The sequence below is a fragment of the Zonotrichia albicollis genome, chromosome 27 (genome assembly GCF_047830755.1).
Source record: "Zonotrichia albicollis isolate bZonAlb1 chromosome 27, bZonAlb1.hap1, whole genome shotgun sequence".
In the NCBI taxonomy this organism is placed as follows: domain Eukaryota; kingdom Metazoa; phylum Chordata; class Aves; order Passeriformes; family Passerellidae; genus Zonotrichia; species Zonotrichia albicollis.
The window spans coordinates 344,044-356,830 of NC_133845.1; the positions used below are offsets into that span (position 1 = coordinate 344,044).

The 12,787-nt window shown below is 58.2% G+C and overlaps 2 protein-coding genes across 6 annotated transcripts in view; one reads left to right on the plus strand and one right to left on the minus strand.

Annotated features, from left to right (window-relative positions):
• The first annotated feature begins 447 nt into the window (after positions 1 to 447).
• LOC102075318 (5-hydroxytryptamine receptor 3A) lies at positions 448 to 10,017 on the plus strand. Its single transcript, XM_074527862.1, has 9 exons — positions 448 to 654; positions 2,598 to 2,761; positions 2,886 to 2,930; positions 3,249 to 3,358; positions 3,916 to 4,085; positions 4,280 to 4,440; positions 4,674 to 4,884; positions 5,017 to 5,250; positions 5,424 to 10,017. Exons 1-9 carry the CDS (start codon positions 468 to 470, stop codon positions 5,720 to 5,722), a joined length of 1,581 nt encoding a protein of 526 aa, XP_074383963.1. The 5' UTR covers positions 448 to 467; the 3' UTR covers positions 5,723 to 10,017.
• ZBTB16 (zinc finger and BTB domain containing 16) overlaps positions 8,566 to 12,787 on the minus strand; it is a 54,202-nt gene continuing 49,980 nt past the window's right edge. For all 5 annotated transcript variants that reach the window (XM_074527857.1, XM_074527859.1, XM_074527858.1 and 2 more), the window contains exons 6-7: positions 11,360 to 11,527; positions 8,566 to 11,122 (exon numbers count right to left, since the gene is read on the minus strand). In XM_074527857.1, the coding sequence (XP_074383958.1) occupies positions 10,893 to 11,122; positions 11,360 to 11,527 (398 nt within the window). In that variant the 3' untranslated portion in view covers positions 8,566 to 10,892. The remainder of the gene's footprint in view (positions 11,123 to 11,359; positions 11,528 to 12,787) is intronic.

The window sequence follows — 12,787 nt, forward strand, 5'->3', positions numbered from 1 at the left end:
GGTTGGGGGAAAGCTGCTGCCCCAGGCAGGGGTGCCAAGGGCTGGCTGCACATGCTGCCCCCACCTGTGGCTGTCAGAGCCACTGTCGGTGGCACAGACCCACCTGCCGCAGGTGTGAAGGGGAGCCTGGTACCTCCAGAGCTCCCCTCTCCCCTGCTGGTGGAAACCCACCCTGTGTCAGTGGCATATCCCAGGGCAGGCTCCCCTCCCCTGCCTCCCAGAGGGCTTCCCCATCTTTCCAACTGCTGAGGATCTCCTGGCCCAGCCCTGGCACCTGCAGTGCCCTCTCCCCCATCGTGCCCCCACTCACTGCACATGATGCTGGTACCCCAAACCCGCCTTGCCACAAGCAGGCACCGGGGCAGAGGACGGGGAAGCTCTTTTGGGGCTGGGCGGGGGTGGGGGATGGCTGGGTGGGCCCCACTGGCATCGTCCTGTAGCATTTTATCCTCCCAGCCTGAAACTTGATGCAGCGGGAGAGGCTGATCGCGAGATTAACTGGGCGTTCTCAAAAGCCCGGCGCTGTGGGGAAAGCCACGCGAGTGCCGCCCGCCTCCCGCTCCGCTCCGCGCTGGGCTGCCGCCGGCCGAGCCATGGTGCCCGCGGCCCTCGGGGCGCTCCTGGCCCTGCTGCCGCTGACCCTGCAGAGCCCAGGTAAGGCGAGGGAGCGCGGGCAGGGCTGGGGCTGAGCGGGGCCGGGCGCTCCTGCACGGGGCAGCACCTGAGCCGCGCCGAGGGGCAGGCAGGGGCTGCTCTTCGGGAAGCCTTCGTGCGGCTGCGAGGTGGCACGGCTGGGGCAGGCTGGGGCATGGGGGAGCTCCGCTGCAGAGCCTGGAGGTTACCCTGCCTGGGTAACGCTGGCAGCAAGGTGGTGCAGCCTTAGCACCAGCTCTGCTCTGCGGGGTCTTGAGGTGCTCTGGAGCTGCGCCCAAAACCGGCCCTGGGGACGGAGAGGGATATGGGGGTCTCCTGCCTGCACTCCACTGCCCGAGAGAGGCTGCCTGAGCCCCCTGCCTGGTGAAGGGCTTCCTCCAATAGAATGTTTAGTTCCTCACAACCTAGAGCTGGGTTTTGGGCACGATGCTGTGCCGATAGTTTGCAGTTGCAGCTCTGTGCAGTGCAAAATTGACAGCCAACAGATTTCCTTGTTATTCCATTATTATTTTCTCATCTAATGTTCCTGGGAAATAGCACAAAAAATCCTTGAGCTGTTTTGCACCAGCCCAACTCAGTTTTCAGCAGGCTATTGACTCAAATCTCTGGATAGGTCATGTAGCTCCTGTCACCCAACGTCCAAGCCTTCTCCCACTGTTAACACATCTAAGGTGGCAGAAGAGGAGCGGGGACAGTGATATGCTCACCCTGGCAATGCTGGCCAGGAGGCAGGAAGGGCTGTGCGCACAGGTCCCCATGTGTTAGGGCTGTGCCAGGGTTGTGCCAGGTACATGCCAGGTTCACCAGGTGAGTTGCTGGCACAACCTGGCACAGATTTGGGCTGGGCAGACCAGCATGGTGTGTGGAGCAGAGGCAAAGAGCATTAGAGGTGAACCCAGCCCAGTCCTCCCTTTGCAAAGCCATTTCCCTGCTGCCAGAGCATCCTGATGCAGATATGGGTGGTGTGGATGTGAGGAGAAGGTGGTGCAAGGAGGAGTGCAAGCACGAGCCAGCTGCCACCAGCTGCAGCAGGGAAGGTCACTTGGCCCGAGCTGTGGTGATGGCAGCAGCTGCATTTCCTCCCCTCACCCTAATTGCTGCCTCTCCCCATCTCAGTGCCTCTGCTGGTTCATGCCTGCCTGGCTGAGCACCATGCCCTACCATTCTTGAGCAATGTCAGAGGGGCTGAGGCTGTTGCTTTTTCTTTTTCTTTTTTTTTTTTTTTAAGCTTAAAATAGAGATTGAAATTCCCTTCCAGTAGCTTTCCCCAAGTTCCCATAGATCTATTCCAATCAGTCTCTTCCATTATGCTGGAATTGGACTCTGGGGCTGTGGCTACACAGGTGCAGCACTGCTGCCCTGGCCCAGCCGTGGTGTTCCAGGCGCCTGGCAGTGAGGACATGGTGCTGAAGGCGATTTGCCCTCACTTGATGCTGCTAGCACCAGTGAAGGGACTGTTTTCACAGGAAGCAAACACCAAGATACCTAATAAACGAATTTAGCATCCTGCTTCATCTCTAGCCTTCCCCGTCTCCACCTGCTGAACAAAGGAATGTCCCTGGAGGGAGCGAATGGTATGAAACCTTCCTGGGGGCAGTGTGCCCCTCGTGGTTCCCCGCTGCCGCTGTCCTGGCACTTGTCCACAGAGGTGAGGGCTGGCAGCTGTGCCCTCTGGGGCTGGGGAAGGTCACAGCGCTGACAACCTGCACGGCACAGGATGTCAGTAACATACTAGGTGATGCTTCTGCTGTCCAGGCTTGTTTCCCATCAGAGAAGCCGGAGCTCTATTAAAGTTGGATGGGAAACCCCGAGGGGTAAGTGAGGGCAGGCAGCTGGCAGCACCCCGCAGGCCATGGCACACCGCAGGGTGGCGGCAGCCGCTGCCCCGGGGGAGCAGCCTCCCTCCCTCCGTCCCTCCCTCCCTTTGTCCCTCTGCCGAGCAGGTGCCCGGCCCGGGGCCGGGACGCCAGAGCCGCCCGAGCCCGCCCTGCGCCGCCTCTCCCACCACCTCCTGGCGCACTACCAGAAGGGCACCCGGCCTGTGCGGGACTGGCGAACGACCACCACCGTGGCCATCGACCTCATGGTCTACGCCATCCTCAGCGTGGTGAGTGCTCTGCTGCCATTGCGCAGGGAGGGGAAGGGTACCTGGCGTGCAGCATCCTGCCAGCGTGCTCTGCCCGTCCTCCTGAGGGTCAGTCCCCGTTCTGACACCGTTCCCATCTTCACAGGATGAGAAGGACCAGGTGCTGACCACCTATATCTGGTACAGGCAGGTGAGGAGCCACAAAACCTCACCCCTTCCCTGCTGGCCCCCTCGGGATCCAGCACCCCCAAACCCCCGTGTTTTCCTGTGAGAGAAGTGTGCAGTCCTGCAGGATAGTGGGGGGGGGAAACACATCCCTCTGCAGCACATGAACCCCAAGGCTCAGCTTTCATGCTCCCTGGTTTGCACTGTTGGGTGCTGTGCAAGCTGAAGGATTATTCTTCCCTCCCTCCCACGGGTGGGAAGCTTTCTTGGTGCTGGCCTGGGGTCTGTGTGCTGGCAGAGCAGCAGGACCTCGCCCACCCAGTCCCCTCTCCATTGTCCCCAGCACTGGACAGATGAGTTCCTCAAGTGGGACCCAGATCGCTTCGACAACCTGACGCAGATCTCCCTCCCTGTGGAGAGCATCTGGGTGCCTGACATCCTCATCAATGAGTTGTGAGTGCAGCCAAGGTCTCGAGAGAGATGCACTGGGACTGGAACTCCTCACCCACTGTGGGCACGTACCCTCCCGTGCTTTGTATTCCTGGCACAGAGCTGGCAGCCTCCCCACATCGGGAGCTGCAGATGGGGATTGGCTCTGCAGCTGGGCCATTTCCAATGCTGGCTAACCACAACCATTGGTAATTACCCTCACTGTGCTGGGGGTGAGATCCAGATACCAGGAGAAAGGCTTTGTGCAGGCAGTACAATGCCGGGGCAGCTGCAGAGCTGCTGGCCCTTCCCATGGAGCTGGGTGGTGTCGTTCCCACTCCGTGGGGATTTAAGGTGCTCCCAGTGCCTCCTGAGGGCTCTGGGACCTCTCGGGCTGGGAGAGGGCAGCAGTCTGGTGAGGAGATGTGAGGCAGAAATGCCTGCAAGGGTATGACCAAAAAAGCAGAAGAGGAGGCAAATCCCTGGCTCGTGGGCAGTTTCCCCCTGAAATGCCACTTGGCAGAAGGAAGCCCTGCCCAGAGTGCTCTCCAGCCCACATCTCTGTCCCTCATGTCCCTCAGCGTGGATGTTGGAAAGTCCCCACACGTCCCCTACGTTTACGTCAGCCATCACGGGGAGGTGCAGAACCTCAAACCCATCCAGGTGATGACAGCCTGCAGCCTGGACATCTACAACTTCCCCTTCGACGTGCAGAACTGCTCTCTCACCTTCACCAGCTGGCTGCACCACAGTGAGTGCCGGGCCGCGGGCTCGGGTCCCGGGGAGCGTCGGGAGCTCCGGAGCTCCGTGCACAGGGCGGCTCGTCCCTCTAGATGGCCCCAGCGGATCGGGGAAGCGCGCAGGGCGGGCAGCCCGGTGCAGGGGCCGCAGCTGCCCGCGCTCTGGGCGGGTACCCCCAGTTCTCGCCTCTCCTCCGCCCCCCAGTTCGCGATATCAACCTCTCGCTGTGGCGGCAGCCGGAGCTCGTCAAGTTCGACCGGAGTGTCTTCATGAACCAGGGCGAGTGGGAGCTGCTCTACGTGCTCAGCCACTTCCGGGAGTTCAGTGTCAAGAGCAGTGACAGCTATGCTGAGATGAAGTTCTATGTAAGAGCCTTTGGCCACCGCGTTTCTCGGGGATGTGGCACGAGGGAAGGGACTTGCCTGTCCCTGTCTGCTCTGTGCTGCAGCTCCTGCCTGCAGGTGGGAGGCTCCTGCTAGTGAGCCCTTCCTCGGGCTCACCTTAGTGCCCCCCCCATCCTCACTCTCCTTGGCAAAGAGCCACAGCAGCTGAAGGCTCATTGCAACCCTTCACAGCCTTTTGTGTCTCTGTCCTGCAGGTAGTGATCCGGAGACGCCCCCTCTTCTACACCGTCAGCCTGCTGCTCCCCAGCATCTTCCTGATGGTTATGGATATTGTGGGCTTCTACCTACCTCCCCACAGTGGGGAGAGGGTCTCTTTCAAGATCACTCTCCTGCTGGGCTACTCGGTTTTCCTCATTATTGTATCCGACACATTGCCAGCCACTGCCGTCGGCACCCCGTTGATAGGTAGGGTGCTTCTCCTGTCCACCTGCCACGGCAGTCGTGGGCAGAGACCACAGGGCCCTGAGACTTCAGCAGGGAGGATTGGCTCTGTGCACGAGCCTTTGCAGGTCACTCACCTCACTGGTGCCTCTGCAGGCATCTACTTTGTGGTGTGCATGGCACTGCTCGTCATCAGCCTGACAGAGACCATCCTGATTGTGTGCCTGGTACACAAGCAAGACCTGCAGCCCCACGTCCCCGAGTGGCTGAAACACCTGCTGCTGGAACGAGCCACCATCCTGCTCTGTATCCGGGACAGGAAGAAATTCAGCCAAAGCAGGATGCAAACCATGGACACGTCCAGGCGGGTGGAGAACAATGACAGCACAGGTAAGGGTGGCACAGAGAGGGCCTGTGGGAACTGAAGGAGTCTAGGTGCTCTGTGGCCATCTACACCTACATAGCCATTCTTTGTATGGTGAACTGGGTGCCTTGTTCACCCTCACAACCCCCAGTTCCCTGTCTAAACTGATTTTTCACATTTGCTTCTCTTGATCCCTCAGCCAAGCCGACCCCCTGTGTCTGTGAGGACCCCCGGGAGTGCGGGGCAGTGGAGGGCACGAGGCCTGCTCTGGCCCTTGCTGGCCGGCCCGAGGGCTCAGCAGCACTGCAGGAGGTCCTGCGTGAGACCACGGCAATCCGCCAGCTCCTGGAGAAACGGGAGGAGTTCCGCGACCTCGCCCGGGACTGGCTGCAAGTGGGCTACGTGCTGGATGTGCTGCTGTTCCGGGTGTACCTGGCAGCCGTCCTGGCTTACAGCATCACTCTGGGCACCCTCTGGTCGGTGTGGAGGGATGCCTGAGCAGTGCCCGTTGCTCAGGGCGAGAGATGGGGGACCTCACTCTGGTGGGTTCTCCCTGGCTCTGGGACTCGCCAGTGCCTGTCGACCCAGGCGGGCGCATCCCTCACGTCCCTCAGCTCCGCAGCGGGAAGGCGGAGCTGAGCAGGAGCCCCCAGGACCCCATGACCCTGCCCAAACCTCTCTCCGTGCTTCCCCTGCCGGCCCCGGGAGCGCCTTCGGCCCGGCCCGGCCCCGGCCGCGGCTTCAGCACCGCGGACAGCGGCCCCGCCGCCCGGCCCCGCCGCCTCCCGACCGGGGTCCCCGGCATCGGGTGGGGTCCCCCCTGCTTCGGGGGATCCCCACCGCCCCAGGGGTCCCGCTGCCCTCGGCTCCCCGACCCCTCACCCCGGCTGCTGCCTTTATATCGTACCCCGGGCATGCTTGCCCAGCACATCCCCCATTCTTGTGCTCAGCAGTTTCAGCAAAGTGGGAGAGACCCCGCGTCCGGCCGCGGCCAAACCTGGATGGCGACGGGACTGGCTCCGTGAGCACGCGGTACGGGGAGAGATGCGGGGGCAGCACTGCCATCACAGCTGCAGCAGGTCCCAGCTCCCGCTGCCATCTGCCCCTGCAAGGACAGAGACACAAGGCGAGAAGCGCCGCAGATACCGTAAAGGCCCATCCCATGTTCTAGGAGCATCCCTGCATATGCAGGTGATGGGGGACAGGTGGGTTGACACCACCTGGCTCTCCTACATCTGCCCTCAAACCCACCAGCCCCAGAGCAAGACTCCCACTCACCATCTCAGAGCCATCACCTGCAGGAAAACTCACCCCTGAGTGACGGGGGCTGAGGACGGGTGGAGCGGGCTCCTGCCAGCGCCGGCCGCACTAATGCGCTGATGGTCTGTAAGTGGCTGCCTATTGATGAGGTGTCCAGTTAAAGAGTTCGTGAGACACTAAATCAGCCCATTGATCCTGCCGAGATCGATGGTGCTACAGACCTGATCAGTGCAGCGGGCAATTAACACCCTCTGGAATGAGCTGCCTTCGTGTAACATCAAACGCTCCAACAGACAAATCCAATGGGGCCATTGACCCGGGTGTGCGATGCCACCCGGCCCATGTGTTTGATGAGGGTACTGGGCAGCAAGACTCCTGAGCCAGCCTTGCCATCTCTCTCCTCCCCACCATGACCCTGATGTCCCCCAAGGCTGCACTGCAAGATGCTCATCTGCGCTGCTGTATCCCTGTATCCCATTGAATGCTTTGGTCCTCATCCTCCCTATGCTAGGAAGCCATCATGCACCCAACCTAACCCCCTCAAGAAGCAGTCCTTTTCCCTGGAAGGAGAGGCTGCCTGTCCTGGAGGAAAGATTGATTCTCCCCTTGCCCTCTTTCTACTTTGGGAAGTGCTGCATGTGGGAAAAAGTTCCAGGCATCTGAGAGAAGCCTGGATTTTCCTCTTTAAAAAAAAAAAAAATCAATAAATCTGAATCTAATCTCCTAATAAAGGTTTAATGAGGACATAATGTTGATGGAACAGAACATTGTTGCAGCATAATCGCTCCCAGCTGCTGTGCGAGTGTGCACACAAAGGCCCGGTCCTGCCGTGATTTCCCCGTTGTTGTAACAACGCCTTTGTGCCAGGCCGGGCTTTGCCTCCCTTCTCATGGGGCGCTGCAGCCCACAGGTTCCTCACAGCAAGACCACCTCTGCTTGCCCTAACCGGGACCAAAGTTCCCCACCACTTGCCCAAAGCCTTCCTGGGAGGCTGTGCTGGGGGGACCGGGGGAGGCAGGAACACCATCAGGACCTTGGAATGGACACGTGGCGCCTCAAACCTGCTGGGAAACGCTGGGGCAGGACACTGGCACATGCCACCCATCCCTGGGAAAACTCAGTGCTGCTCTGCCCTTGGGGACCCCAGCTGTGCTGGAAGCAATGTCTGATGGCATCATGAGGTAGACGGCAGTGTTGGGCACAGGCAGGGCCGGGTGGAGCTGGCAGCACCCGCTCAGGCCGGCGGCAGCGTGCGGGGCTGCGCGGTTTGCCACGGCACAAAAGGAGAGCAGGCGCTGCCGTTAATGTAGTCAGTAAATAAATAAAGGAGGGCTTAAGCTTAGTGTACAGCAATCAGTCGGGAACTACAGGATAATTAACGCAGCGGGGGGCCGGACGGCTCTGCAGGCAGGTTTAAATGAACGAGTTCACTTTCATTGAGGCAAACTTGCTCTGCTCCCTGGTGAGCCGCATGGGCAGGCAGCAGCACAGGCAGCGTGCTGGGGATGCTCCCTGCCCACGGGGGCACTGACATTCCAGGGAGACCCCCGGCCCACTGGGGTTGGTTTAGGGATAGGACCTCCTCAATTTCCCCTTCAGAGCAGGCACCTCCAAACTCACCACTGTGGGCACCCCCATGGCTCACCCCAAGCTGGTGGGACGCATCCTTCCTCCACCTCCTCCTCCTCCTCCTCTTGATGGGCACAGGAATGGGAGACAGCAGGCTGAGACAACGGAATTAACTTTATTGGTTGTTCTTTTGTTTTCTAACTGCAGATTCAAGGTATACAACTGAACATTGCTATTTTCCTTATGAGACTTATAAATAAAAATACAAAAAATGTTCACTACAAAAAAATCTACCGTTAGTAGGATGTAAAAAATATTCTCTTTGCTATAGAAGGCACGAACTTCACTTAGTGACACATGGAGAGAAAAAAACCTGCAGCAGTATATTCTTCTTTTTTTTTGTCTTTTTTTTTCCTCTGTCAGAAACACTGAAGTCTTACAAAGAAATGCATCTGAATCTACACAGGACGAAGGCAGATGCGGAGAGCTGCAACTAGGAGACACCACAACTGTTTTTTTTTTTTTTTTCTTTTTCTTTATTTTTCAGGAAACTTTTAGCTAACGGCATCTGTGGCTAGAGGACAGAAAGAGGACTCGCAAGCAGAACCGCAGGGGAGCAAACGGTGAGACAGGAAAAGTCGTACAAAAAATAGGAGCCGATAGATACTCTGAGAAAACCAAAGGGGAACTTGGGCACCTTCTGCGCCCGGGCTCAGAGAGGTGCTGAGGTAGACGGAACGAGGACAGCGACGGACCCGAACCACGAGCGAAAACACAGAGCAACGGGACGGGCAGGCGCTCACGACACTGACACCAAGCCAGGGGAGAGGGAGCCCGGGACCACGGGGCCCCGTGCGGCGCTTGGTCCTCACTGCTATGATACACATATATATACTTACATATATATATATGGAGGGGTGGCAGGGGCTGCGCCACAGCCAACGGTGCGGGGACGTGCGCCCGGGATACAGCAGCATCACTCCAATGCTGACCCCAACACTGTTGCAGTGGGGGCTGTGTCTCTGAGGGAGAGGGATGGTGGGATGGAAGGGGAGGTTAAAGCAAAAAAAAAAGCCACATGAGCTTGGCCACGTGCTCCATGGCACCATGGCACCCGTGTCTGGCAGCGCCAGGACACCACGGGGACCTGCCATGCACACGTCAGAAATTGCAGCAACTTTCTGTGTGAAAGAACTGTTTTCTTTTTTTTTAAAGTATTTTTCCTTTTTTTTTCTTAGGCACAACAATGAAACGAGCCGTTCTCCACAGTCACATCCCGGATTGTACAGCAGCGGTGCCCTCCCTGCGCAGAGCAGCAGCTGTCCCACGCGCAGGGGCACACGCACGTGCAAAGCCGGCCTGGGGCGCCAGGCAGGACGCTGCTCCCACAGCCCTGTCCCTGCTTGGCACCAGGAGAGGTGGGAAGGGCACCCCAAACACAGAGGGGCCATCAGTGTCCCTCCAAACTGTCCAGACACTGTCCCACCACCCCCACCCCCAGCTCCTTTTCCCCCCTTTTCACCCAAACGCAGCAAAATGACAAAAAAAGAACCATGGGATGGAACCACCAAGCCCGCGGCTGCGCAGGAGAAACACAACAAAAACAAACACAAGAGGTAGCTTCAGAACCAACACCCCCAGCCCCATGGGGCCAGGCAAAAAATACCAGTTTTGGTAAGGATAATGCACAACAGGAGTCTGGCAGGGACACCAGTGCCCCACCACCTCTCCACCACCAATGCTGGGCACGTGGCTGGTGCACCCCAGCCATGCCAACCCCTGTCCCTCCCAAATCAATAAAAGCTCATGAGGTCACAAAAAAATGAGGTAATTTCAAGTAAAATGTGCTAAATGCGGAAATATTCCAAAAGAAAGTTCAAAAAAACCCAAACAAAAAGCAAAAAAAGCGGCGAGCAAAGCCGCCTGCCACGGGGCACCCCTTACTTGTGGGCTCCTGTGGCTGAGGGCTGGGCAAAAAACCCCACACTTGGCACCTTCTAGGTGCCCCAAATCAGCAGAAGAAAAGAGGATCCCTGCATTCAGAGTGATGCCACATACTAACAGCTCCAACACTGGCACTGACTGCATATCACCAAACCAACTGCATCTCCCCATGAGGGGCTTCACCCTTGCCCCGGGAAGGCAGGGAAGGAGGGAGAAATGCATAGAGACATCTTTGGTCATGGGGAGAGCAGCAGCATCCTGTGCCCCTGAGCCCACCTGGACACCAGGCAACAGCTCAAGGCAGCCTGGCTCCCAGCTGGCTCCCTGTCCCAAACACCCTCCTCTGGCCAGGATGCCCCCAGGACACTCTTGCCAAACCACTTGTGGCTCACAGGGCACTGTGCTCTCCTGCCTGCGATGCTGCAGCCTGGGAGCATGAGAACCTGCCAGAATGGGGCCCAAGCCCACATGGGAGCTCAGGGCCTCTGCAGGGCATCCACGGCAGGGTCTATGCAGTGACAGGACACCAGGAGTGAAAGCCTTCCCAGAGCACTAGCTGTACACACACTTTCAGGGAAGCGCCTCTTTCCTACATGGTCTTCCCAGCAGCACCAGTGGCCAAGGCCAAAGGTGACGGGGGGCCTGGCTGGGGGTTCAAAGGGTGAAATCTGCCCTGCAGCAAGGGTGAAAGGGCAGCAGGCGCATGAGCAGTTTGGACGGGGCGGGAGAAGGGGCCGGTGTGTCGCTCGGTCCGGCGTGAGCTGCAGGATCCTTCCGGCGAGAAGAAACGAATGAGAACTGAAAACAAACAAGGCCATGGATGCTGCGGGTTTGGTGGGATTTTTTTTTGCCCAGTCATCTGCCACTTGGCCCTGCTGCCCCTCTGCCTCCTCCCTTAGACGTAGCAGAGGTAGAGATAGGTCTTCTCTATCCGCCAGTCAGTGGGGATCTCCTCTGGTTTGTGGCCCTTCATGTGCTTCTGCATGGCGGAGAGGCTGGGGCAGTACTCCAGGCAGATGGTGCACTGGTAAGGGGAAGCGCCATTGTGGGTCCGAAGGTGTTTGATCATGGCCGAGTAGTCCCGGGAGCGCTGGTGGCACAGCTTGCACTCGAAGGGCTTCTCACCTGTGGGATACAGGGTGTCAGTGCTAACCAACTGCCCAGCATCAATGCTGCCGCAGTGGGCACAGCTGATAACCCAGGAACGAGCAGCAGAACCCATGTGACTATTGATCCCTGTTTACAATAGTGACATGCCGGCTCATCGCGGGTTTGTTAGCCCTGGCTGCCACCCTGGTCCACATGCCAGCCCTTCCACCAGTCTGTCCTTGCCAGCCTCGCCGCAGACACCCCAGCATGTACCTGTGTGGACTCGGTAGTGGGTCTCCAGCTGGTGCTTGAGGCTGAACTTCTTGCCGCAGCCGTTGCACTCATAGGGCTTCTCCCCGGTGTGGATGCGCTTGTGGCCCTTCAGCGTGCTCTCGTCCCGGAAGCAGCTGCCGCAGAACTCGCACTCGTAGGGGTGGTCACCTGCAAGCACATGCCGGGGTCAGGGCTGCCGTGACTGCTGTGCCACACCAAAACCAGCTCCAAAGCCTTTTTACTCCGGGCAGCCATCCTGAGGACAGAGCGTCCCAGTCTCCCCAGTGCAGTGTGCTGGTCCCTCCGTGCACAGACCCTCCTGTACAGAGGAGATGCTCGGGTCTCAGGCACGGTAGAGACTGGAGCGTGCTGCAACCCTCCCACCACCAATTTCCAGGTTTTTCACCCAGCAGCACCAGCACAGACCCAGCCCTGGGCATCTCCCACACTCTAGACCAGGCGGCTGATAAATGAACTCTGGTTTGGCACCAAAGGCAGAATGATTTGAAGGAAAGGTGAGGGCTCCAGCTACTTATTTATTACAGCCGCGAAGGCAAGGACAATAAAGATAGATTGATCGTCCGAGACTTTGTTCATGAATATTTAAATATTACTGATTTGTCTTGTCACTGTAATTACAATTTCTCTGTGCCGCATATCCTACAAGCACAGTTTATGGTAAAGAATGGCGAACTGTATTTCACTTGTCCTGCTGCAGATGTGCGGAGCTGCCAAGCGTGTAATGTTCCCCGCATTTCATACATTTTCTTCAGCTGTGAAGGCTTAAGTCATCCACAATGACCTACGTTTTTTCATTATCCCCGTGTCAAACTGCACTCGTGCCTGGGCATAAATTGTCCTTCTCGTTATATACTCACATGCCTGTGCTTTCGTTTCCTCTTTAAAATGATATTTTACTCTCTCCCCATTTGCCGCAGCCCAGCTCTGCGGCCCCTCGCCCCTCCTGCAGCTGCTGCCTGGGCACCTGGGGGGAGGAGGATGCTCGGATGCAGCTCAGAGCCCCCCTCCAAAGGCAAGGCAGGCGGTGCCTGTGGCCGTTGTTGACTTTCCCCTCCTGTGCCCAGCTCCAAACTGCCACTTTGGCTTTTGATCCTACAGTCAAAGACAGATTTTTCAGTCAGAGGCAGACCGCATTTCTATCCGCCCACTTTTCAGGGGAGCCTGAGGCCCTGGAGCACCCTGGCCATGGGACAAGAGGGAGCATCCTGCAGCTGTGCAGGACGGCACCACACGGCACGATTAAACGCTCCTAAAGCGCCGATGATCCCAGTGTTTTTTCACAGCCGGGAGCTACTAAAGCAGCAGAGGTTGGGGTGGGACACGCGCAGCCCGACCCGCAGCCCAGGTCACCGGATTACTGGCTATAAATAGCTCCAGCACTCAGCATTAACATGCTTATCATCGACA